The sequence below is a fragment of the Chanodichthys erythropterus genome, chromosome 3 (genome assembly GCF_024489055.1).
Source record: "Chanodichthys erythropterus isolate Z2021 chromosome 3, ASM2448905v1, whole genome shotgun sequence".
NCBI classification, from domain to species: Eukaryota; Metazoa; Chordata; class Actinopteri; order Cypriniformes; family Xenocyprididae; genus Chanodichthys; species Chanodichthys erythropterus.
In genome coordinates this window covers 61,818,185-61,845,254 of record NC_090223.1, presented here as the reverse complement: position 1 = coordinate 61,845,254, position 27,070 = coordinate 61,818,185, and the positions used below count along the sequence as shown (strand labels likewise).

At 37.3% G+C, this 27,070-nt stretch overlaps 1 protein-coding gene and 2 pseudogenes across 1 annotated transcript in view; 2 read left to right on the top strand and 1 right to left on the bottom strand.

Moving 5' to 3' along the window:
- LOC137007702 (uncharacterized) overlaps positions 1-27,070 on the top strand; it is a 1,237,067-nt pseudogene that overhangs the window by 733,528 nt on the left and 476,469 nt on the right.
- Positions 9,600-27,070, bottom strand: part of LOC137007460 (tripartite motif-containing protein 16-like protein) — a 31,300-nt gene continuing 13,829 nt past the window's right edge. Inside the window, exon 4 of the mRNA XM_067368944.1 lies at positions 9,600-10,981. Coding sequence (XP_067225045.1) covers positions 10,461-10,981 — 521 coding nt within the window. The 3' untranslated portion in view covers positions 9,600-10,460. The remainder of the gene's footprint in view (positions 10,982-27,070) is intronic.
- Positions 16,140-26,936, top strand: LOC137006603 (uncharacterized; annotated as a pseudogene).

Here is a 27,070-nt window from a genome sequence, read left to right as displayed (position 1 = left end):
TCGGCTTAAGTATGCCAGCTTGCACTTTTCTCTCCAAAATGCGTTTCATTTGGTGAAGCTCATGTCTTAGGTCATTGATGTTGCATGAATAGATAGACACAAATGGAAAAAGTGATTCCTCCTGGCAAAATGTTGCACTAGAGGGGTTCAGAGCTTGTAGTCCCATCATAATTTCACAGTTTGGTTTTGAGAATCGTCCGTTTAACTCACTCAGCATATTATCAAGAACAGGGTAGAATATACTGGTGCGAAAAGTGTCTTTAGTACTTTCAGAACGGTCAGCCAATTGGGACATTGTAACATATCCATGGAGCTTTGAGCTCTGTTTAGTCTTTCTTTTTGGAGCTGGCTCTGTTTCAATGTTGCATTGTTCAGCAGTGTTAAGGACATTTTTCCAGAGTCCTTCAAAGTAGGATTCATCCCTGTAATCATGAAAATGACACATAAGAGCTTCGATTAGATCAAGGGCTGAACCCAAATCAAGAGATGGAGATTGAAGAGTATCAGAGAGACATCTTGTGTCACCAAAGAGCTCAGTAAAGGTCACTAAAAGACCAATGAATTCCAGGTCAATTTGAGCAAGAAGTCCACGAGCATCAACCATTCTTTCTCCACTGTTTTCTTCAGACATTTCCTCTAGCACACGAATCACAGCAGGTAATCGTTTGAGTACAGTATTGCAAGCCATATAATGACAAGCCCACCTTGTGTCACTTCATTTTTGCAGCTCCCTGGGTCATACATTTCTTTCTGTACATTAAGCCATTTGTTATGAACATAGGAGCCAGACATAAATGAATACAGTCTCTGCAAAACTGTAAAGAAACATTCAGCTTAGGGGACTGCTTTCAGTGTCAACTAACATTAAATTAAGGCAATGGGCATTGCAATGTACATAAAATGCCTGCTTGGCCACCTCCTTAATACGAGACTGAATGCCAGAGTGCTTGCCACTCATTACAGAGGCACCATCATAGGCTTGTCCAACCAGGTTACTCTGATAGTTTAGGCCATATCTTTCAAGAATATGGATTATTTTTTCTGTCAGTCCTGCAGTGCAAGAAGCTTTCCTTAACTGCTCCTTGGTAATAGTATCTTAGCACCAAAAATATCTGTTCTTTTTTTTGGTATCTTTAGTTTCATCAGCCATAATGGCAAACACCTCACTTTCCTTGACCTCATTTATGATGGAGACACGCACCATTTCTGCCAGTGTGTCCAAAATTTCATTTTGAATATGACTTGTGTATTTCGCATTTTGATTCCCAGACAATTTCTTTTTAACGGTTGGGTCGTGTTTGGCAATGACATTTAATATTTCTAAAAAGTTTCCCTTGTTGTCTGCGTCAGCTGTCTCCCTGTGACCCCTCTGGGATATATTCTGGGTTGCAGTTAAAAGCAAGACTTCTGCTACAGTTTTTATGTATGTGTGATTTTCCTGTATTTGCTTTTTGTGATCCTTATTCAAAAGAGTCATTAAAGATGAATCAGTCTTTTTTCTTCTTTCAAATTCTTTCCAAGCCATCATTGCATTTATGTGTGCCTCAGACTTTGCATGTACAGCAAATCCACTGTCTTTGAAAGTGGCCTTTTTCCAATTCTTATATCCCACATCAGACGTAAACACTGAATCTGTGTTTACAAGGCCAAAGTTTCTACAAGCGAAACACTGGCACTGGGAGTATTGTATCCATGGGTGTAAACTGTACCATGAGGCTTGAAAGTTTCTTCGTCTGTCACCCTGGAGAGTCATGGGAAAGACTTTAAGGTGTGGCTGGACAGGGACATCGGCTCTTGATGTGGAAATGTCTAGAACAAAAGGAAATGGTGACAGAACAAAAAATAGCTTTTTAAATTCTATTACACATTCACTTCTTGTATTTAAACATATAATGTTAGTTAAATAGTCAAGTGTGTGAGTGGAGGTATACCTAACATTTCTCTTGGGCTTTTGCTCTCTGGAGATTCTTCTCCCTCACTCTCTGGGTCAGTCTGTTCTTTCTCTCTTTCATCCTGCCTATTATTCTCCTGTGTCTTAGAGTCATTTGGCTGCTGCTTGCTACTCTTCCTGAAGAAGGATGCTATATCTGCTGCCTTTCTCTTAATTTTCCTCACATTTTTACTGACTGTCTGACATAAATACACCTAAGCAAAACATTTCAACAGAACATGTTGAAAAATGCAAAAAACAGCAAAAAAATTGTAGGCCTAATATTGAGCAAATGTTACAATTTTTTTGTTATACTGTATAAAAAAATAGACATGTTTGCATCAAATTTAATATTTAATAATACAAAAGTAAGTTAATGAATTTTCCTATACTTGGAGATAATAACAACATTAGTTAACTTAGCTAAGCTAAGCATCCAAGTCAGCTAACACAAAGCTAACTGCTTCCTAACTGTTTACACAGAACATTGATAAAACTTCGCTGACACTTGTTAACTCTACAAAAACTGAAAGGAACAAAAATAATATTTGTATGATTTTAAGAATATATCAGTGAAAAATACATGCACGTATACAAATAAATAAATACCTTTGAGTGGAACAGTATGGCGTCTCTTCACTTGAAAACATAACTCAAAACAGACCTAGAGAAATACAATAAAATAAATTAACGACCATGATATCCTGTTATCATAATAGTTAAATAAATGATTATAACTACAAGCATTATAACATTATACTTGTCATCTATGTTACCTCATTTAGCTGATTATTTAGCCTACAGGCCTTTCAAAGACAACCTCACTGAAACAACCTGGGGTTACTGATTTTAAAATGTGAGATTTCTTTCAAAAACACGTAAAAATCTTACAGACCCACAACTTTTCAACAGTAGTGTACTGAATGATTGAGGTTTTGCTTACTATAGTCATGTGGTTCATGGCCTTTGACAGGAGGTCGCTCAGCTCTGCTGGGGTGCAGCAGGCCATCAGTATGGAAGGATCTAGGAACATAACATGCAATTTATCACAGAGCCAACCACATTTATTACAGGTTTATTACAAGGAACCAAGCTAGAGCAGAGGTGGAAAGAATAATATACATAATATTAAAAAATAATTTCTTGAGTTAACAGAATTTATATTTTTAGTATTAGAATTCACTATTGTACATACAGTGTCACTTACGTTTGGATGTCAAAGCCTTCTTAACTAATAAATTAAGAATAATTTTACAAAAGAAAACTGCAGATGCATGGTGACATAGGTAAAATATATTGCGAAATAAATGCATATTAAAGTATTTAATGAGCTTTCTCAGTTCACCTGTGTTTCCTCAGTGGTTTCCTCCAGAAATGCTGCAAACTTTGGAATTTCCCCTTTGATGGAGGGGGTTTTCTGTCGTCCCTGAAATTACAGAACAATTTTTATCAATATTTGTTTACCACTAGAGATCAAATCGTGTTTGAAATGGTTTGTTCATTTTCGCACTTCATGTAAGTGACGTCACCGATTAATGGTACAGCCAGCACATCCGTGCATACTTCTCAGGATCATCTTTCAGACGTTTTCTGTAAGATTTGGACCTTTGGGCAGCTGCTTTTGGAGCCATGTCACACCTAAACACAACAATTATAATGAATTAATTTAGTATTCTAAAAACAAATGCATTACTTAATTTAAAATATAGTGACTTTTAATTGGTAAATGTATATTAATTCATTTAAGATAACGTATTCAACATAAATTCTTTAAAGAACAGTATGTTTAATGTATCTGCCGTCATCACCACCACAACTTGTCATTACCAGCACAAGCTGTAATGTGCTGGTAATGACTGTGCTGGTAATGACACTTTTGTAAAAAAACTAGCCTTACTAGCAAAGATGATGACTTAGCAAGTGTAGCTAGCTTTCTACATGTAATGTACACCATTTAAACTATTAAAGTGATAAAAATAATCCAAAAATGTTTAAAAATACAGAAATACAACACATATGGTAATGACACATAATAAGTGTACATGCCCAACACAAAGAATAAAGAGTAGATTTACTTACTTTTCTGGACATCAAGGCATCAGTCTTGCAGCTTGAAATCCATGTGCTCCACTGTGAAATTAGGTTACCATGGCTACCAAATAAACTTTTGATGGAAAAAAGTAGGAAAGTGCCTTTATGCAGAGCGTGTTGGTAATGACGGCTAAACCATGGGACAGGTAGAAATTAAGCAAAATAAAGTACAAAATGCATATATATGTGTAACCGGCTGACCTTGGGGACTACAACTCCCAATAGTCTTTGGGACAATTCTAAGAATTGCGTCATTACGTATGCTGCGTTCCAGGCAGGTTTTTGGGCTCATAAGTCACGACTTCAAATCACGACTCACGACTTTGTAGCGTTCCAGGAAAATCAGGCCAAACTGCTTAAAAGTATAAACAAACCAACATGGCAGACCATACGGGGCTTATGCTCATTAACAATTATATATCACCAAAGGTGCTTACTCCTTGCTTATCTGAGGGAAACAGAAGAGGAAAACGGCGCATAAGGCAAGAGAAGCTGTTATACCTTTTATTTTACCGTGCACTTGCATAAACGCTGCATCCGTAGAGGCTGCCATTGTTGTTTCGCGGGCTATGTGACGTCAGAACCCGTAACTGGGAGTGCATCGATCTAGTACGAGTTCACGGGTGGGAAGTCACGGCTTTGACTGCTGTTCCAGTCCACTTTCACGGGTAGAAGGTTGGAAAAACACGAGTTACGGGTTGCCTGGAACGCGGCAAGAGTTGGCGCGCTATAAATAGACGCACGGAAGTATAGCGCGTCTTCGTTTCATTCATTCATTGAACCTGGAAATAAGTGTGAGCTTGCATCAGGTAATGTTGTTCTTAATAGTTAATTTAATGTAACTGAGGGCTGTTCCTGTTTTGAGCAACGAGACCCTTATATTGCCTCATGCTGCTCATGCTTATAATTGTTTGTTTCTAGGTCACCTTTATGTGATTTTTGAACGCGGGGCATAAGGCAGTCGTATATATTTGTTTTATCAAGGTAATTGGTTTATGCAAGGATAATAGTAGGTTAATTTGGGTGGGCAGAAAGTCGTTTTATCTTTTATCTGCATTTCAGAAGTCCTTGTGTGTTGATGGTGATTGGCCTGGTGATGCAGTCCTCAGAGTGTTGAATGAGTGAGAGCGAATTAGTCGATGACAAAATACCATTTAGTTTATTTCATTTATATGTCTGCATTTTATTTGTTTATTTGTATGTTTTATTTTATTTGTTTTCATGAAAGTTTTTGTAGGTTCCTTTTTTAAAGAAGAACCGTGTGGTTGATGTATTCCTTTTCTTTTTCTTTTCTTTAATCCAGTTAATTTAAAGGTATTTGATTAGATTAAATAATTTGATTCATGCAAATGTGTATTTCAGTTATTAATAAAAGGTTTTTATTTTGCAGGACTAGCACGGCTATTGTTACTATTTGATTTATTTTTGGTGAATTACCCTCATTTTCCTTTGGATGTTGTGTATTTATATTATTGTGTACTTTCAATTGATACCGTTTTCTGTTTAGTTTTTCATCTTACTTCCATGGCAGCTGCAGGGTCTCCTCCAAGGGTGTGACTGGCACTGGTGAGGTGGTGGGCATTCTTCTGTGGTTCCTGGTGACTTATTTATACTTTTGAGTGCTGTGGATTTTTGTACTGTATTTAGAGTGTGCATTGCAAGTAGTGGCTATATTTTTTTCTACACGCATATAGTTGTGCCCTGTTGGAGCCCTGTGGTTTGTCATAAATTTGTTTTGTTTTTGTTCTTTCTCCTTGCTGAATGATGTGTACTCGTGTTTTAAACATCTAATTGTTTTTATACAAAATTTGGTATTTTGAATAAAAGCTTGTACAACATTCTTACTACAGCCTGTGGCCAGTTATTCACCCACTTGTGGTGGGTTACATATGCTTAATCTGTGCATGTAGTTTATTAGTTCAGGTAACATTTAATTCATATGCATTTTTTATTTATTTATTTGTGATAAATAATGTTTGACATATGGCATGACATGAAAACTCTGGTGGCGGACAACACCAAAACAGATAATGTACCACAAAACACCAAAAAAAAGTGTTAAAATCATTAGTAAGAGCAGCCATAAAAAAGTCTAGGCTTGTTGTTGTTTATACTAATTAGTGGTGCTAAAATTTATTAGATTTAATTAGTTTTTAATAAAATTACACCCTGTGGACAGAAATAGGCCCGAATTCTGGGAAATACCAAAATATCAAATTGGGGTTGATGAATGTATCTCTGAGGGGAACTGTCTTCAGAAAAGTTTTGATGACTTTTCCTCTTATCTCCAGCCTAGCGCGGCTTTGTATATAGTGGTAACCATGGAAACGCAATATCGCTGCTGTTCCATAAGCGCCACCTACTGTCAGAGAGTGAATTTACATTTCATTCAGTCCGTCTGCTGATTGTGTTTTGTGCTGGTGTCTTATGTAGCATGATTTCTCAAAGCTGAAGTCAGACCATGCTGTTTTTGCTGATAATCTTGAAATTATACAATAATTTAAATGAAAAACAACTGCTCATGTTCATAACATCTTTGTTGGGATTGTGATAAAAATGCAGTGTTTGCCTCTAATATCAAAGAGCTACACATATTTTTTGAACAAATAAACAACAAATAAATTTGCTTTAAAAAAAATCTGCAAACAGTATCAGAATTGGCCAATTTGCTTCTATTGGCATGAAAAATCAAAATAGGTGCATCACTAATGATAATTTAAAAAAAATTAAATAAAGGATTATTTGACAAAAATCTATATTTTTTTTTTCGCTGTTTGTTGTTTATATGGTTAATATTAATGCAGTTATCTCTGCACTAAGGTTAAATATTAGTAAAAACATATTTATACTAGGAATAGTTCACATAAAATGATCATATTTTTTTCCAAACATGTAAAATTTGGTGGAGAGATGCAAAAAACTGTTGAGAAACCAGCTTCTCTCCAGATTATTTGGTAAATCGTTTCACTTCATTTTCTTTATAAACATTCTAAATGTTACAAATAAACTTTGTTAATAAAACCACTGTCAATTCGACTATATACACCTATAATACAACCTATATTATTAACAATATTTTATTGTTGTTATTTAATATTTTGTTATCCCTCTGATGCACATCTTTACAAAAATAATTTAGGAATGATATATCAATAGTAATTAAATATGGATGTGATGTTATTTAAGAATATAAGATATATTGAGATATTTAAGATATTGAAGATATTCTTCAGATATTGAAGAAACAAATATTTTCTTAATTTGTTTATCAATATTGAAATTCTTTACCAACACATAGGTTGTCTAATAAATTGCAGATATATATTTTGTAACTGACGTTAAAAATAGAATTTAGTGGAAAACCAAATCCTGGTGGGTAGAGGTCATTTTTATTTACAGGTTGTAAACTTAAAACAGAACATCAAGTTAATATGGTCCTTTGTGTGAAGTATTTCAAAGTATTCCAAAGTATTTAGATTATGTTACTAAACTTGAGTAATATAACGAAATATGTTACAGATTACTTTTTAAAGCATGTATTTTGTAATCTGTAGTGAAATACATTCTAAAAGTAACCTTCCCATCCCTGAGTATAGCAATGGTAGTCCTTGAGGTAAGCATGGAGGTAAGTCCTAATGCGAACGAGACCGGACAGTGGGTCTCATTCATGAAACACGAGCAGAACAAATTTTTGTGTAAATCGTGTGTAAAGTGGTTCTGCCAGAAATTTTCGGATTCATTAAAATGTTCGTATTTTCCAAATGTTAGTTGGTACGAAAGAAATCTACACCTGCTCCCAGCCACGCGTAAATAGTGTGTTTAACATCCTAATGTTTTGCTCATTAAAAAGGCTGCATTTTAATTCACCTTAATAAGGTACATATTTACACAGCATTTTGAAAAAATATTATATATAGTAATTACATACGTTTTTTCTTTTTACTTTTGTTGTGAGAGCCAGTAATAAGCTGCGTTCACGTCACCTCGTATTTACCGCTATCTTGAAATGACAACACCTGACGTTATATTCGGAGCTGTTCACATCCTTTTGGTCCTTGGACTGGGAATTATGCGTTTCCATGGCACCACAATCAACGCCTAATAAATCAATCTACAGCGGTCAGGTGGTATAGTGGCCACGTGGTACATGTGGGAGCTTTCAGAAAACTCCCAGCTTACAAGCTGTAATTACGAGCTCTACGAGGACGTGAACGCTTTTTACAAGCAGGAATCTCATAACTACAGGAATTATGAGGCAGCGTGAACGCACCTATAGCATCTTCAAACGGAGCACTTTAATCAAATAATTGATTTCAATAGGGCTGGGCAAACTAATGGCCCCTTAATTGTTATGGAAATTGTTTCCTATAAAATGGCCAAAATCCTTCGTTTGGTGTCATAATATGATGCCCATATATAGTTGTCAGTCGGATTTAAGGGGCGGGATTTATGGTAATTGAGAATGAGCGTGCACACACGTCCCATTTACGACTGATTGGAATTCATTAACACACTTTACACGCAAATCACTCACATATTTACTCGTATATTTACGAATGTTTCATGAATGAGACCCAGTGAGTGAGTGATTGTGAGTGTCTTTTATGTAAAGGTTGATTGGAGTGCTGATTGAGTGCAGGTGTGTGTGATCAGTACTCTGGTGAGGAGTGCGCTGTGATTGGACGGTGTTGGAGCCTGGTGTGTCTGTGACACATACAAGTCTTAACACCAGGGGATCACTTTAAAAGGGAAACGTGCAATAAGCATTTTCTTGGAAAATGTACTTAACACAAAACAGACACTTTTAAAATTAAAGTGAGCCAATAAGAGGTCCTCTGCTGCCACCTGATGTTTAAAATAGTAATTTTGTCATACTACTCAGTAATATTGTTCTATAATTCATATTTAGACTTTATAAAATCATTATTTTAACATTTACTCACTTTTATCAAAATTCATCTCTACATTTCCATTAAAGTATTAGTTTTAACAGTTGTGCCACACTGAAAAAAATGAAACCTGAAAATGTTATGAGATTTGCAGAAAACATTGATCCCTATTCACTTTTTTAAATGATCAATCTATAAGAAAATATGTGTGTGTGTGTGTGTGTGTAAGCACGCTTAGTTTGTATCAAGTATTATTGTGTAAGCCTTTTCTTTCTCTGTGTTTGTTTTAGGATATATCATAGCCGTTCCTTCTATGATTTTAGTGGTTACAGGCTTGCTAAATAAAACTCAAGACCTTTTAATGCATATGTGCTTAAAGGCCTTAAAGGTTTGAACCCTGATAAATGCTGTTTAAATGAATTTAATCCCTTTTTGAATAAGGCTGTAACATAACAAAATGTGGAAAAAGTGAAGCACGCTGTGAAAATTTTATGAATATACTGTACATCCATTTTATCAGCAACAGCGCACAAGTGTGAATCCCACAATGTCCGCCTTTAATGTCATAGGTCTCTGATCCACTACAAGAAGAGAGAACAGTCCATCTCGCCTGCACATTTTTCACTTCTCCCCTCACTGCAGCCATTTCACTACATTTCAGGCGAGAAGCACGTCTCAAAAAAGCCTACTGTTTTAAATTGTTCTAATCGCCACAAGCTTAAAAAAAACTCAGGCCAAACATGCATAAAAATGCCTTTTACAAACACATTTCAAGTGTTTTATTTAAAGTAAAATCTATTAAATGCAATTAACTAATCATCAAATAAGATGGCTGAATCTTGATGGCATCTTTGAGACTCCTCTCAGAATATTCTGCCATCTGTGTGTATCAGGATTCGCTAGGTTTGATCAGCAGATACAGGTCAATACATACAAATGACAACTGTGAAAACTGACCATTTATTATTTTCACAGCGCTCTGATGTATCAGGTTTTTTGTTTTTGTTGATGACTTGAGTTTTTGAGCGAACAAGACCAACAGTCTAAAAGAAGTTTTATTATTATTATTATTATTATTATCATTTCCAAGCTTGAGATCTCTGTGAATTACAGTCTCTGAGACCCAGACATGTTTAGAGCAGAAAAAGAAAAATTGGCAAAACAGTACAGATACAATCATTTTGCAGCACCTTCAGTGCATTGACCCCTAAAACACAATTGGATTACACAACGTTTAACAAATTTCAATTCTGCATACATGAAATAATAAATGATTGATGTGACAATGCAGTAAGACTAAATGAAAGTGATTTCCATTAACACAAACAGAGCTTGAGAAACGCACAGGTATACGGCGTCACACACACTAATCTAACTGTATATATAAGGATTTATTACACACATTAGTTCTGATATGTTATTTCTGTGACTTAAGTTCGGCTGTAGTATAAATGTAATGAAGAGACTCTAAAACATCTCACTCTAACTGATATATCATGAGCTGATATATCAAAGCAGTATTAGTAGAATCCCTCTAAAGTTATACTGATTCAACACAGTTTCACTAATCCATTATTAAACCAAAACCCAGGACACAGCATTTGAGTGAATGTGGTCTGGACTGTGTGGATGAGGCTCATTGTGTCTCCAGAGACGCTGTAGAAGGACAGAATTCCTGCACTGACATCCACATACACTCCTACTCTACTGGTGATGGACTTTACAGGGAGAACATACTTCATGTTATTGTACCAGAATGAGTAACTGGAGGGAGTGCAGTCCAAACTCCAGGACTGATCATTACATCCCAACTTACACTCATTACCCCCTCCCTTCCTGCTGATGCTCTTATATGACACTGATATAGACACATATTCACCAATCCACTCAATCTCCCAGTAACGGGATCCACAAAGACTCTCTCTACACAACACCTGAGGAATCACATCAAATCTGTCTGAATGATCAGGATACGGCTGGAGTGTGTCGGTGTAAGTAATCACTCTGTTCCTCTCAGACAGACGGAGGTGTTTATTCACTGTGTTCAGATCCAGAGTGAGCTGATGGGAATCTGATGGAGATAAAACACATCACAATCAGGAATCATCAATCTGATCTTTTAATGTATCTGAACTCTTCATGTTCAGTAAATCAGCAGTCTCAGTACAGCACTGTAAAATTTGTCCAGGATTTCACAAGATATAACTGTAATATTTCACAGTTAATTACATTATTACCACTTCACAGGCTTTAACTGTGATAATTCACAATATAATACCGTATTTAGACTTTTACTGTGAAAATAATGCAGGCGCGGGGCTTTTACAAGAAACTACTGTGAATGCCGTCTTTTTTGACTTTTTTGAGTGGCAACTGCGGCAGCGTCATCAGAGCGTCATCAGAGCTCTCTGATCTACGTGGTCCCATTCGGTGGATTCAGACAGCGGTAAGTGTTTAAATGTCAAACTTTATCAATTTGATGTTTTTTATATGATAGTGCATGTAATTTAAAAGTATGAACCAAATTAGCGTTAGTTGTAGGTTCTGTTGTCATGTTTTTGTAACTTAGCTGGAGCAGACTCGCGTCGACGTTTAAGCGCGCAAATTTGAATGAAAAGACGTTGGTTGTAGTGTTAATTATACCGTATTAAGTTAACTGTGAGATGTCTGATTAGATACACCGTCGAACATTTAACTTTAGCTTTACTTAAAGCTTATATTACTCTAACAGCGTTCTCTCTTTTACCACAGCTTCTACATTGACCGACGATACATAAAGTTATAAGGTAAGATGTGGCCTTAATGTGGGTATTATGACAGTTATTATCAACTAGATAAATTATGGTGTTTGTGGATTTGGGCAAAGGTGGATTAAATTCATCTAAAATTAGTAACTTTATAATTTTCTTCCCTGCTGTGTGTGTGAAACGGAGCAACCGTTGTCTTTCTGGTCAACAGAAAAATGAAGTGCGCATGTCCATGTATTTTTTTTTTATTTTTTTTATCTTGTCTCTGGAATTTTCCACTGCCAAAATAAATGTTTTGCGCGGCAGTTTTCCCGCTGTTAGACCAATGTGCACTTATCTGTGTTTTGCCAGTACATTAATGTTGGTTATAACTAGACAGTCCAAAGTAATTGCAGTGATTTGTATCTGTAGGATATACGTTTGTAATTATTGTCTTTTAATCGTCATCTGGTAATGGTGTTTGTATATTCAACTTAAATACAAACCGTATAGTTTAGTTTCCAGTAGCCTACAGGGTGGTGATGTAGCTTTCTAGCTACACTACACACTGTTCATTTTAAAGTTAAAAACCCGAGTAGTCCTTAATAGATTCTATATTTTCACATTTATCTTTAACTAATGTGTATATATTGTTCATTACTTTTTATGTGGTTCAGTAGTCTTTAGTAATTTAGGTGTGGGTGATCCAAATACAGTATGTTGGTGTTATAAGGGCAATCTGCTAGCTACATCCAAAATTGCTAGTTTAAAAAAGCCCTGTATTTAGTTTTTCTCAACTGAAGAACACAATGTTCAACTGTAAATTCAGTTTATGTGAGCATGTGTCTGAGACTGTTAGTGAGTTTATTCAGCACTCAAAGCTGCATAGCAATGCTCCTAACTTTAAGTACAATTGCGGTGTGCCTGAATGCTCTAGGATGTATCACAAAGCAAATATTTTGACAACTCATATGTATAGAGAGCATAAAGGGCTTGGATCATCTGTGCGACCTTGCAAGCAATTTGAGACTCCCTTAAAATGTGTTGCTCCGTTTTGTACAGTTGCATGTGACACCGTAAGCTCCCTCATCAAGCATTTGAAGTCACACATACATGAAGGATTAGAAATCAAATGCCCAGTCAGAGGTTGTGATTGCAGCTTTACAGTTGCATCCACTTTAGCCTCACATTTTTCAAGGAAACACAAAAACCTAGATCACACCTTGTTAGATGTGTCCGATCCTGCTGAGCCTAGTAGTCTGCATAGTCAGCCATGTTCTGATACTTCTGTTGTGGATGATAATGAGCCAGAGGGGCCATTTGCTGTAGATGAAACTCTATTTGCAAAACCTTGCCCTTCTGTATCTTAAATTACAAGGAAAGTTATTGCTACCAGCCAGTACCATACAGACAATCATTGAGGACTTTCAAAATGCCCATGAAATTGGCTTATCACATTCCCTTATGATCTTAACTAAGAAACTGAAAGAAATTGGAATCCAAGAGGACACTATAAGCAACATCATTGATGAAATGAACAGGGAAGATCTTCTTAAGATGTGTAACAGGGACATTTTGAGTACAGACCAAAAAAGGAAGGGTTTTTTTAAAACCAGTTTCAACTATGTTGAGCCTGTGCCTTTTCTTTTGGGCAGTGATGAAAATGGTAACGAGTGCTTTTCCCAGTATATTCCCATCCATGAGACGTTAGCTACACTGTTCAAAAGTGAATCTGTAAGAGAACAATATGTCGCCACACATTTGCAACCAGCTACTGAAAATATAATTCAGGATGTGAGAGATGGAGAGGGATTTAAGGGCAATCAGCTGTTGAAAACAGAGCCTTCCTCTGTTGGTGTGATCCTATATCAAGATGCTTTTGAGGTTGTGAATCCACTTGGTTCAGGGAAAAAAAAACACAAGGTTTTAGCTGTTTACATGACCCTGACTGACATTTTGCCTCACAATAGATCCACAATAGATCAAATGCAACTTGTCCTCCTATGTAGGGAGAAAGATTTTAAATACTTTGGCATGAACAAAGTTTTTGAACCATTGATCACTGACCTCAAACTTCTAGAGGAAGAAGGTATTTTGACAAATGATGGCAGAGTAGTAAAAGGAGCTTTACTCGCCATTTCAGGAGACAACCTGGGATCACATTGCATTGGGGGATTTGTCGAAAACTTCAGTCGGGCAAGCCATTTCTGCCGCTACTGTGAGATTGACAGAAATGCATTCATGAATGAACCATACACGTGTGGGACTTCAAGAACTGCACAATCCTATCAAAGTCATTTGCAAGGTTTAGACACCAGTGCTACTGCTACAGTATGCGGCATCAAGATGGACTCTCCTTTTAACCAGCTTAATTATTTTCATGTTTGCCAGCCAGGGCTCCCGCCATGTCTGGGGCATGACTTGTTTGAGGGTATTGTGTCTTATGACCTTGCCTTGTTTGTTGGTCACTTGGTTCAGGAGAAGCACTTTACCTACTTACAATTAAACAGATGTAAAAATCAATTCAAATATCAAGGAAATGATGCCAGCAGCAAACCAGCAGACATGTCTCCTGGTAGTGAACGCTTAAGTGGACATGCAGTTCAAAACTGGTGCTTTCTGAGGTTGCTACCTCTTTTTGTGGGTGACAGAATTAAAGATCCTTCTGAAAATGAAGTATGGCAACTCATTCTGCAGCTGAGAGAGATTGTGGAGCTTGTTTGTGCACCAACCATTACAACAGGCCAAGTGGCATATCTTAAAGTCCTTATTGAAGAATATATCTTCAGTCGTCAAAGGCTTTTCCCTGCCAGTCCATTAAAACCCAAGCATCACTATCTGTGCCATTACCCAGAGCTGATTCTTCACTTTGGCCCACTTATACGCCTGTGGACGTTACGGTTCGAGAGCAAACACACCTTCTTCAAGCAGTGTGCTAGGAAATTGCACAACTTTAAGAATCTTTGCAAAACTCTTGCAGAAAGACACCAACTATTGCAAGCCTACCTGAGTGCAGGCAGACTCTTTCCTTCAGATGTGCATGTTGATAAGGGTACAGAGTTTTATGTGAGTGATTACAATGACAGGATCAGGGCTTCAGTAGCTGGTCAAAATTTTGAGTCACAGTCTGCAGTAGCTTGCAATGAAGTCACAGTGAAAGGCACAGTATACCGAAAGGGGATGTGTGTTTTGCTTGAGAGTACTGATAGAGAACTTTCTGTGGGAAAGATTAATCTTATCATTGCTCTTAATGAGTCTGTGCAGTTTGTGACTCAGAAACATACTTTTGTGAAGCTGAGCGACATGGGTGTCTATTGTGAATTAGGAGCAGCCCAAGAGGATTATGTTTGCATCGAGCAAAAGGATTTGCTTGACTATTATCCTCTTCCATCATATAAAGTATATGATATATCACTAATTGCTCTCCACCATTCTTTTCCAGAGGCAGTTTGAACTAGCACTTGTCAGAGGTAGCCGGAATTGATGTGACGAGTGGAGCAAGCAGGTAGAAATGCACACACAAGAAGTAAACTTATTGGGTGTTCCTTTTAATAACATTTTTTTAAGCTATGGCACAGGTTCTGCTTTACTACCATATGTTCTGTAGTACATGTTCTCATCACAGTGATTAACAAAAAAAAAAAAAAAACTGATTGTAAAACTGTTCATATTTTAAGCTTGTTTAAGCTTAAAGTCATTCTTTTATAATTCATCACACGGTTAAAATTTATATGCCCAGAGCTGGTGGTTTTTAGGTGTGATAAAAAAAAAATGCTGAAGAAAAAAAGAAAATGATGCCATCCCTGCCTGTATTAGATAAACTATTAAACTATTTCAATAGTATATTTGTCTAAACTGTTAATGGTTTCTTAAATATCCTAGTTCATTACATCCAGATTCAATTCATACATTCCTTTTGTCAATTACTTTAGACAATGTTTTGCTTACTAAATGTGTTTTTCTAAATAGGTGTAAATAGTTTGATTGTATTCCCCAAGTTAGTATATAGTGTATAGTAGTGTATATAGTTAGTTTATAGTGTATAGCAGTGTATATAGTTAGTATATAGTGGAAAGATATCTGTTGTTGAAATGTTGGACAACTTGTACATTTTATTATTTTTTTCCTTATATAGCGCTTTTAACAATGTAGATTGTTTCAAAGCAGCTTTACAGAGATAAACGTATAATTTAAGGTAACAGAGATTGTTTTGGCTTTATAGCGGTTCTTTAATAAAGTTATTTTCCGTCTAAAGTTAGTTTTGATTGATCCGCTTCTGTCGCAATGATCATTTGTTATTAAATCAGTGGCCGCTAAGTTTGAGCAGACATACAAACAACAGATATGTAACATGTAACATTAAAGTGTGAGGAAACATAATTTGTTTCTAATCAACATGGAAAATGGACAGTGTGACTGAAAAGTGCAGTAAACTCTTGGAAACTTTTAGTTTGGTCAGGAATGACTGAGTTATATATAATGATGAGTTATATATAGTTCCACTCTTTTAGGTACAGTCTGTTGCAATAATAAAGCTCAAACATTGTGTATATAACCATAGTAATTTGACAAATGGAATTGTTTGTATGTCTGCTCAAACTCTTTTTTCAGAAAATGGATGAAGTAATGATGAAAGAAGTGGTGCTGTCATTCATACCTGGTCTCTCTGAAGAAACTCTGACTTCACTGCTGTATGGGTTGCAAGAGCTTGGTGTGGAAAGCAAGGAAGACCTTGCTTTGGTTCAAGAAAAAGACATAGAGAAATACCTTCGACCTATTCAGTGTCGAAAGTTACTGAATGGCTTTAAAGGTAACTATATTTTTGATACTTTCCCATTGAAAAGTTGAATAATCTAAAGTTAAATAAAATTGAATAGAATAAAAATAAAGTTAAAACTAATGCATATAATGCATAAAATTAAGAGAAAAAAAACATTTTTGAAGAAAGGCAGCATTACATAAGTGTAAATATAGCATGAATATAGCATCTACTCGGTCGGTCAGTTGGGTTAGAAATCTGCCCAAAGTAAACCATTTCTTGGCCAAAGTTTTTTTTAAATTTTTTATTATGATTTTGTAAATTCGTACCCGCAGAGCTTCAAACGGCATCCGACCCGTTTTCCAACAGCTGCACTAATTAAAATCCGCACCCGACACGCTTAAAATAGAACCGACACCCGACCCGCACCCGAAATAAAATCAGTTTAGCCAATCACATTATAGACACAATTACAAAAATTTTTATTGACAGGTCATACAGAAGTTATTACACGACAATTAACACAAGGACAAGTTCAGCCGAAGCTGTCATAAGGCTGGTACTTGAAGAACATTGCTAACGTTACCATAAAACTGAGTAGCCGTATCACATTTTACCAATCGAACTGACACGGCTACAACACTATATCTGCCACGCAATTTCGTATAACCTACATCTGACCATTTTGGGTTCAAACACGCCTGCACACCACACATACTGAACAGTGTTAAATTTGAAAAATACTGTTCGATAGAACTGCTTTCTTACCACAGTTATCTGCGTGCTTCCTCGGCGATGAAGTTACACATCTGCGGCTATTCAACACGAAAATGCATGCAGCAAATAAGCCTTTCACAATATTTTCTTCAGATAACTCCAAATTTCTCCCACAACACATGCATGGTGTTTGAGACTCACTGTATGTCATGTCCATGTACTGAACTCTTGTTATTTAACTATGCCAAGATAAATTAAATTTCAAATTCTAGGGCACCTTAAAAAAAAAAAAACATGAGCAAAAATAAGAAAATACATTTTTTTTGTCAAAGACTACATCCAGATCGGATTCAGAGCGATAATCAAACACAGATGGTGTACCTTCTCTCTCCCTTTATGTAATAATCTGTTCTCTTGTGTGTAGGACTCGCAATAGTTCAACTGGAACTGGTTCCTGTCACTCCAACCGTTGTCCCCAGCTCCTTAAACACTCCTTCCAACTTCCCATGCACTCAAGACACCATTTCATCTCCATCCTTGCCACTTGGCAGACCATGGCATGTAGCCTTCGAGGTCAACTGGGATAGGATGCCAGCAGCTATTCGAAAGGCACTGACAAATAATACAAGACCATCACCAAGCGATAGAAAAGATATGGTTAGGGCAGTGGTTGATCAGATGTTGGATCATGAGCCTAACCCAAACAGAACAATGTGTCACAACATTGCTCGAAGCATTGTAAGGAGCTATCCGAAATGTTTTGCTGACGTTGCAAAAAATGGAGACATGCTTGGAGATGGTTGTCATTCTTTTCTGCAGCAAATAAAAACTAGGGTGGAATATAAAACCAGGAACAACACACTAGTGAGACGACGCAGAGAGAGGACGCACAGTCAGGTACCAGATGAAGGCAGAGGCATGACTAGAGGCCCTGTAGATCAGTACGGCTGTGTAAGGTGGTGTCCTGTGGAAGTCCCAGTTGGCGAAACTGAGCAATCATTAGATGGCATCAAAAGTCATCTCCTCAACATCTACTCAGAGGAAGGCATGAGTGGTGCTGAGAGAGCTGAACCTCTGATGGAGAAGACCTATATCATCCAGCGACGCTATCTTAATAGTGTACCTGCGCCAGCCATTGCAGTTGTAAAAGAGGAATGGCCTTTTCTCTTTTCACCAAGAGGTATTTTTTCCCTATTCCATCTTGTGAAGCACATGGCTCATTGCATGGGTGGAGTATAGTCTCAATCATCCGAAATGTAAAATGCACATCTCTTTCAAAAACAATCCAAAGCTATAAAAATTCCCTTATTTTACAAGGCAGTATGTATGTAACGGGTTGCGACTATAGCCGCTTTCCGACCAAGTAGTTATAGGAACTTAGTTCTAGGAACTGTCCACTTCTAAACAGTTCTAAGAACTACTCACCCCCAAACTCGGTTTTGCTGTTTGCGTTCGCACTGGCCAAGTGGCCATAGGAACTGGTAGGAGGGGTAAGGGAGTGACGCAAGCACGGTGACTTTTATTTTGACTGCGCGACAGACCTTTATTTTGGCGGCGCTGAGAACGCCAGAGCAAACAATGCTCGCATTCTCTGTGTTTATTAGTTAGCAATCTGTCTAACAGTACTGTTTAGTATCTTATTAGAAAGAACTGTTATAGAAAGTAGACAGTATATGAAAAAAGGTTATTAGCCTATGCCGTGTGGTTGATGTCCAGTGTTGCTAGCTGGGCAGATAAACATAGCCTAATCATGTTTGGTTTGGTCCCCTCAAAGTTGCGTTGGATTTTCTCTTCAGCATAAAGGTTTAGAGACCCATCTATCACTGTTTTTCATGTTTGTATAGTTAGTTTATGGAGTAAATATATAGGCTATAATCTGTGCGTTTACATTCTAGCTGTTTTAAAAATGGCGGGTGCTGGTGTTCCCAGGGTGTTCCGCGTGCGTCCGGTCAATCAGCGTACACTAACGTCACGGATAGTTCCTATAGTGCTGGTTTAGACCCTACTCTGAAGTAGGGCCTAAATTAGTTCCTACAAATGGAGTTCCTAGAACTAAAATCGTTCCTTGTTCCTGCGGTGCGAACACGCCGACATCCGGGTACTTTAGCCAATAGTTCTAAGAACTGTGAAAAGGTTCCTCCGGTCGGAAAGCGGCTAAACACAGGTCTTTCTTCAGGGTTATTGTCCACAATATCTTTCTTTTGTTTTGTTACAATAATGAGTTAAAGGGGTCATGTTATGTAAAATTCAATGTTATAAGTTGTTTGAACAGCAGAGTGAGAACAATGAGCCTATACTGGCAAAAATCCACTCGCTCGTTTTTGAGGCCATATTCCATCCATGCAACACACACAATGTACCTGAAGCATCCAAAGAGCACCTGTTTATAACTACAACAAAGATTCAGCAGCACTTCTACTCCATTATCTTCAGGTATATGTTCCCACTTTACTCTTCTGACCGATGTCTCCATCCTCGTGAAGTTTCGAGAGGCCCTGGAGAACAAATTCAACACCATTCTGCCAAGAAGTCAACTGTCATCAAGGCGTGAAAGATGTTTTGGCTTGTTTTGAACCGGAGGCTTCAGACAAGGCTACATGCATTCTTCTCCTTCTGATGGCATACTTCAAAGAGCCCAAGGATGCTATTGTGCTTGATGTTGATGTAAGTATATTTTCACTCTCACATTAACATAAGCATTAGGCCTATTGTTTTTTGTAAATGGTAATAGGACTATACTTATATTGCATCTTTCTAGTTTTCTGACCACAAAAAGTTATTCACTCTACACTTCACCATTCATACAGGTGCCAACCGCTCATCAGTCCAAAGAAACCAGTCACATTGTCATGATCACATTCTAAACTTTACCAAATGTGTACTGCCTAATCTAAGATAAATCAATGGGGGCCAAGGGAAGATTTGTTCACAAATATAGCTACTATAGGTACAGATTATTAACAGTTGAATCTTATTCTACTGTTATTTTTGCAGCCTTGTGCCACAGCCACTGATGTAGAAGGGACTGTGATGCTACCAAGCACCCCTCGCTTGATTGTTCAAGGTAATGTTGATGTCTTCCTCATTTTGAATGTATTCTGTCAAGTCATCCACAGATTTGTTGTGAGCAGTTTCATGTAGTAACTATTTTCTTTCAACCGATAGTTCCTTCATGAAACTGCTTACAATAAGGTCTGGATTATCTTAAGTAAACCAGGTCATGATTTCTGGAAAAAGACATTGCTGTTGAGTTTTTCAAAAAAACATTTTTGCACTTTGAGCACCACAAACAAAGTTCCATATAGTCCCTTAATATACAAAAAAATCTGTTAAAAAGATAACCTGAGAGTGAGTAGTCTTCTGAGTATGATGCTCATGTATTAATTTCATTTAAAGGATCTAAATGTAAACAAAAAGTCAACATAAACAATCTGCTATCACTCCCCAATTGAACGACTTGGTCTTAAAAAAGTGTAAATTGCAATTCTCATGGCTTTAAAAAAAAATAATAATCTATTATGAAAAGGACAGATTTTTAATATCCAAAAGAAACTTTTAAGTGATAAGGTATGTGGTGGTGTGAATTATACTGTACACCTGAAACTTTATTTACTTATTTACTGTTCAACATATGGAATGTATTGACATTTTCTTTTAAAGAAATGTAACACACAGTAGTTAGAATATGCCACAACTATTTTTACTCTTAATTAAAAATAACTAAAAAAAATGTATTCCTTTACTGAACAGTTGTCCATGATGAGTGTATCTGGTTTTGTTTCAGGTGACATAATGAAACCAAGGGCATGGATGCTGTCGTTGGAGGGTCAAGTGGTCATGGGACCTCACCTTGACTTTACAACTGGTCTGGCTGCTATTTTTTCCAGCTACTACAATTTTAACTTGAAGTATGCTGAAGATGCTGCTTGTACTCTGGAATTTATCCAAAGGTAATATCTACAGTAATATTGTACTTGAGGGCTTGCTTTTTATTTGTTGGGTTAAACAAGGAATGTTTGGATGTATTGTGTTTTGCAATCCGCTCAGGACCACAGCAGCCAAACGGTGATGACCCCCCTTTCTCCCCCTCAAACAAGTGGTGTGTTGCAGACTTAGGCCCCGTCCACACTAGTGCGTTTTCGTTTAAAAACGGAGACCTTTTGCTACGTTTGCACCTCCCGTCCACACTAAAACGGCAAAAACGGAGACCCAAAATGGAGAAGTTTAGAAACGCTGCCGACCCGTTTTTCGTTTTGAATCTCCGGAGGGCGTTTTAGTGTGGACGGGTCAAAACGAAGGACTTTAGAAACGATGGCGTAGTAGAGGCTCACGCTCGGCTCTATGATTGGGTGTCGTCAGTCATGGCGTATATCTTTGCTAGCAGCTGTTGTGCAAGTAAATTATGCATTTTACAATGCTATAACTGCCTACATGCGCCAGAGGCAAGCTATCATTTCAGCGATCTGTGACAATTCCTGTGTGCAGCGGCGGTACTGACCGCACATGGAGCGGCGGTTTTGGGTTAACCCGGGAAGAACCAGCGCATGGTGGGATAATTTTATCTAATTTTATTTTATCTGCTGGGCAATATGGCCAAAATTTCATATCCCGATATAGCTCATTTGATATCCCGAAAACGATATACATGACGATATAACAATTTTTGTGTTAATTCAGTTCATGAATAGTCAATATAAAATTGTAATCTGGAAATGCAGTTTGAAATGATATACAAAACAAATAAAAGGTAGTAGGGACTAAATATTTATTTTATTTATTTGTTTATTTATTGCAGCGTCTGTGTCTGGAGTTTGTTTCGAGCGCTTACGTCACCACTCAACGCTGCTTTTGCTCGTTGACTTTCTCTGTATTATTTTTCGTGGTTCTTGCGCAGGTGATAAAATAAATTAGTATTGTTGGAGTCCGTTGTTGGCACTGGGAGCCGGCAAACTTTACAAACAACTGTTGTCTGGTCCACGTCGGTCTTCTTATATCCAAACCACATCCATGCATGCGAGATGCGACAGAAGTCGCCCCTCTTTTAAGTACAAGCTCCTCGGTTTGGGTTGGTTGCCCTTCGCGAAGACCCGCCCCACTTAGTTACTGTCGCTATGTCCGACAAGCTACGCTGCTCTCACGCACACACCATGTTCTCACGCAGTGAAAAATACATCGCGGAGCAGAGAGGAGACTGACAACACGCTGACAGACAGGACAGAGCAGGTTACTTTTCAGTTACTTTTGATATTAAACATATTAAACAAAGTCTCACCTTTCGAATTTGGTATTTTTTTTATAAATTTAAACGATACATACCGTTTTGTGGCTCTTAAATGTGTCTGACAGATCACTGTACAGCATCAGTTAAAGCTGCTCGTGAACTGATCATCTCTTCCTTCTAGTTCATTTATAGCATCAAATAAACATGAATGAACATAACATGGAATAAGAAGGAATGTTGTTTTAAACCACGTAAAGGCGTCAGTACATTCCGTTTTTCAATTTCAAATCCTCCCATGTTAATCTGCTATCTCTCCGTTTATATACTGTCTATGATCTCTCCTCACTGCTTTGTCGGACAAAATGGCGGATGGCTGATTATGATTGGTTAGATCGCCTGTCAATCAAGCTCCCTGCGAAGGGTGAATTACCCTGGTCTGAACCGCGTCTACTACTGTCTTCCTCCATGTTTGTTTATGTATTGCTGTGTGCATGGGCATGCCGTGAGGTGCATCTTGACGTAAAATTCTGCCGTAAAACGCCTTATCGTGGCTTAAACGATAGAGCCTTATATAAAACGATAGACATTTTATATCGTCCAGACGATATATTTCGTCATATCGCCCAGCCCTAATTTTATCAATGAAGTTGTGTTTACAACGGCACGCGTATGCCCAGTGTTGGTGAATGGTCACGTGATCCGCGTTTTCAGTCGTTTTAATGTGGACGGAGATCAATTCTAATACGCAGCTAAAACGCTGGTGTGGACGGAGATCGTATTCGTTTTAATTCTCCGTTTCTAAACGAAAACGCAGTAGTGTGGACGGGGCCTTAATTTGTGTTTCTGTGCTGGAGACCAGACCAGATTAGACCAGAGACAAAGCTTAAAAAAAGTCAGAAACAACTAGAAAACTGGGTGCTTTATTGTGAAAAAGATATAAGAAATGAAATGTTTATCATATCATCTGTGAACGGGTAATAATTCTAGGAGGAAGAGTACAAGTAGAAACAGCCATAGGGAGATGGAGAGGCAACAGGCTCTTACTCCATCCTCTGCAAACGGAACATGTAAATTATGTAAATTGTTGTGTGCGAATGCTTTGCCTAGGTAAATCACACACCTCTACTTTGGTGAAGGTCTATTCTTGACTGTGTTTGTGATGGAAATGTTTTTCAGTTCAGTTCCATGCATTTTTTTCTGAATTACAGTACTTACACCTGAATTACACCTTTGTTTAAACTGAGCTAACTTTAGTTTGACTCTGTACTGCAAAAGCAGTGACCCACTGAAGGTGATGACTGGGAACTGACACCTTTTTCATCACACTTGAATTAAACTAACAGGTTTCTTCTGTCTTTTTGTTTGTAGGTGCTTCTTGGGCATCAACCCAGAGACAGGCACAAAATCTAAGAGGCAGAGAGGTCACATGAACCAGCAAGTCTGCACTCTTATCAGGAAGCTCATTGACTTCGAATGGATGTCAATCTAATGTAAGCTGTGTTCCAATTTAAGAACGGACTAATGAAACACAGTATCTGTGTTAAAGGAACACGCTGACTTTTTGTGACTTTATCTTATTCCCTGTATCCCCCAGAGTTCGATAAGTCTATACATACCCTTCTCATCTCCGTGCTTGCCGTAAATCTGTCTGAGGCACCCACCGCTAGCCTAGCTTAGCACAAAGACTGGAGGTAAACGGCTCCAGCTAGCATACTGCTCCCAATAAGTGACAAAATAACGCCAACATTTTCCTATTTACATGTTGTGATTTGTATAGTTACAGTGACTCTAACCATCTTCTAACCGTATACATACTGGGAACTATATTCTCAGAATATACTTGGGGAAGTAGCAGTGCTTCGCCTTCTGAGAATATAGTTCCCAGTATGTATACAGTTAGAAGATGGTTGTCTCATATGACCTTGTTATTTGTACACACTGTGACTATACAAATCACAACATGTAAATAGGAAAATGTTGGCGTTATTTTGTCACTTATTGAGAGCAGTATGCTAGCTGGAGCTGTTTACCTCCAGTCTTTGTGCTAAGCTAGGCTAGCGGTGGGTGCGTCAAACAGAGGCACTCAAGGAGATGAGAAGGGTATGTATGGACTTATCTAACTCTGGGGGATACGGTGAATAAGCTAAAGTCCCAAAAAGTCGGCGTGTTCCTTTAAGCTAGATGTAGTTATGCAGTAAGAAGTTTACTGAAGCTATTAAAGGGTTAGTTCACCCAAAATTGAAAAATCTGTCATTAATTACATCCCCTCATGATGTTCCAAACACAAGAATTTTGTTCTACACAAATTAAGAAAATTTTAAGCAATCTGAGAGCTTTCTGATCCCACCTATAGACTACTATGTTATAACCATTTTCAAGTCCGAGAAAGGTAGTAAAACCATCGTTAAAATAATAATGACTACAGTGGTTCAACCTCAATGTTATGATGCGACGAGAATACTTTTTGTGCGCAATGCAATCACATGCATGATCGAGAACACATCACGTGAAACGCATCGGATACTGGCACAGAAAGGAAAAAAATTGTTGAATCAAGTCGGTATTCTATTTTGTGTTGTTTTGTTTCTGCGCAGTAAAAGTATTCTCGTCACTTCATAACATTAAGGTTTAACCACTGTATACATATGGACTATTTTAACAATCTTTCCTGGCCTTGAAAGTAAAATAATTGCTGTCCATGGAGGATACAGAAAGCTCTCGGATTTCTTAAAATATCTTAATTTGTGTTCCAAAGATTTTTGGGGTGAACTATCCCTTTAATGTGTTCTATAGTGTCTCCTGATTCAATGTAGAGTTTAGATAGACTGCAAAATAAATGTGTAAAATTAATTGTATTTACGTTTATTTGAATTTAACATGCCTTGACGTCTAAAAAACGTCAAATTTACAGTACTTTACAATATTTTTAAGTGTAAACTTACATTACTTGCTACTGTGTTGAATTACTATGCAATTTAGCATGCAATTTTTACTTAAAGGGTTAGTTCACCCAAAAATGAAAATTCTGTCAGTAATTACTCACCCTCATGTTGTTCCAACCCCGTAAGACCTTCGTTCATCTTCGGAACACAAATTAAAATATTTTTGATTAAATCTGAGAGCTGTCTCACTCCTCCATAGGCTTCTAAGGGATTGAAACTTGCTGGCCCAGAAAATGTATTAAAGACATCATTAATATAGTCCAAGTGACTACAGTGGCTCAATCTTACGTTTACCAAGCAACGAGAATACTTTTTGTGCGCAAAACCCCCCCAAAAATAATGACTTTATTCCACTATTTTTTTTCCTTCTCTCTGGGCCTCGGGTGAATTCATGTAGTATAACAGCGTAGCGCTTCTGTGTAATATGTCACATGCATCACACACATGACCAGCGTCGGCCAATAGTGAGCATACGTGTGACGTATAACACAGAAGCGCTACGCTGTTATACTACAAGAAAAAACTCAAGGCCCACAGAGAAGGAAATGAATTGTGGAATAAAGTTTTTTTTTTTTTTTTTTTTTTTTACGCACAAAGTATTCTCGTCGCTTTATAAACTTAAGATTGAGCTACTGGAGTCACTTGGACTATATTAAAGATATCTTTAATACATTTTTCTGGGCCAGCAAGTTTCAAACCCTTAGAAGCCGATGGAGGAGTGATCCAGCTCTCAGATTTCATCAAAAATATCTTAATTTGTGCTCTGTAATTACTGACAGAATTTTCATTTTTGGGTGAACTAACCTTTTAACCTCAATCATGTTACTTTCAGTCCTGTTACTCACATGAAAAATAATAGGACTGGGTAAAAGTAACAGGAGTGATAAGAGTCCTGGTTTGTTGATTTAATATTAATTAAGAGTACTATTCACATAATTTTTTTTAAATAGTTGAAATTACTTAAATTGTAGACATTTTAGGATTAGTGTTACAATGCGAGCACCATACTTACAGGGAGTCAGTCCACCACAGAGTAACTTAAACTTTTTGTCTTTCTTATCTTTTGTATATAGTGGATAGAACCCACACTATGCAGGTGCCAGCTGCGATGGAAGGAGCGAGACACCTGCGACCCTCTCTATTCCCACCTTTTTGTCTTTTCTTACATCTCTCTCCCTCACTCTCTCTTCTCTGTCTCCTCCTTTCTCTTTTGACACACGTTCCTGTTACCCAGTGTCAATCCCTGTTGCCCAGTGTTTTATTCATGTAATTAAATTGTATTTTACTTCTAAAAAATAAAAGTTATGTCACTGTTTTTATCAGTTTTGTTTGGTCCTTCATTTATGCTAAATCACAGTAATAGATAGACATTCACAGTTATGTACAATAATTCTACAGCTGCTTACTGCTAAATTACAGTAATAGATAGACTAATTTCACAGTTAAATACATGAATTCTACAGCTGCTTACTGTTAAATTACAGTAATACATAGACACCAACTGTAATTTCACAGTTAAATACATTAATTCTACAGCAGCTTACCGCTAAATCACAGTAATGCGATGTCATAATTACTGTGAAGTCACAGTATACAGCTGTCATTTCACAATAATTTACTGTAAAAATGTTACAGTAACTTACTGTGAAAGTCATGCAATTATTAACCTGCAATTTATTGTAAATTTACAGTCAAATAATTAACAGTGAGTATAATCATCATTTACATGATCAACTCTAAAACTCTTCTGTAATGTTTTCTTACAGCTTCTACAGAAAGAACATGAACACACTCA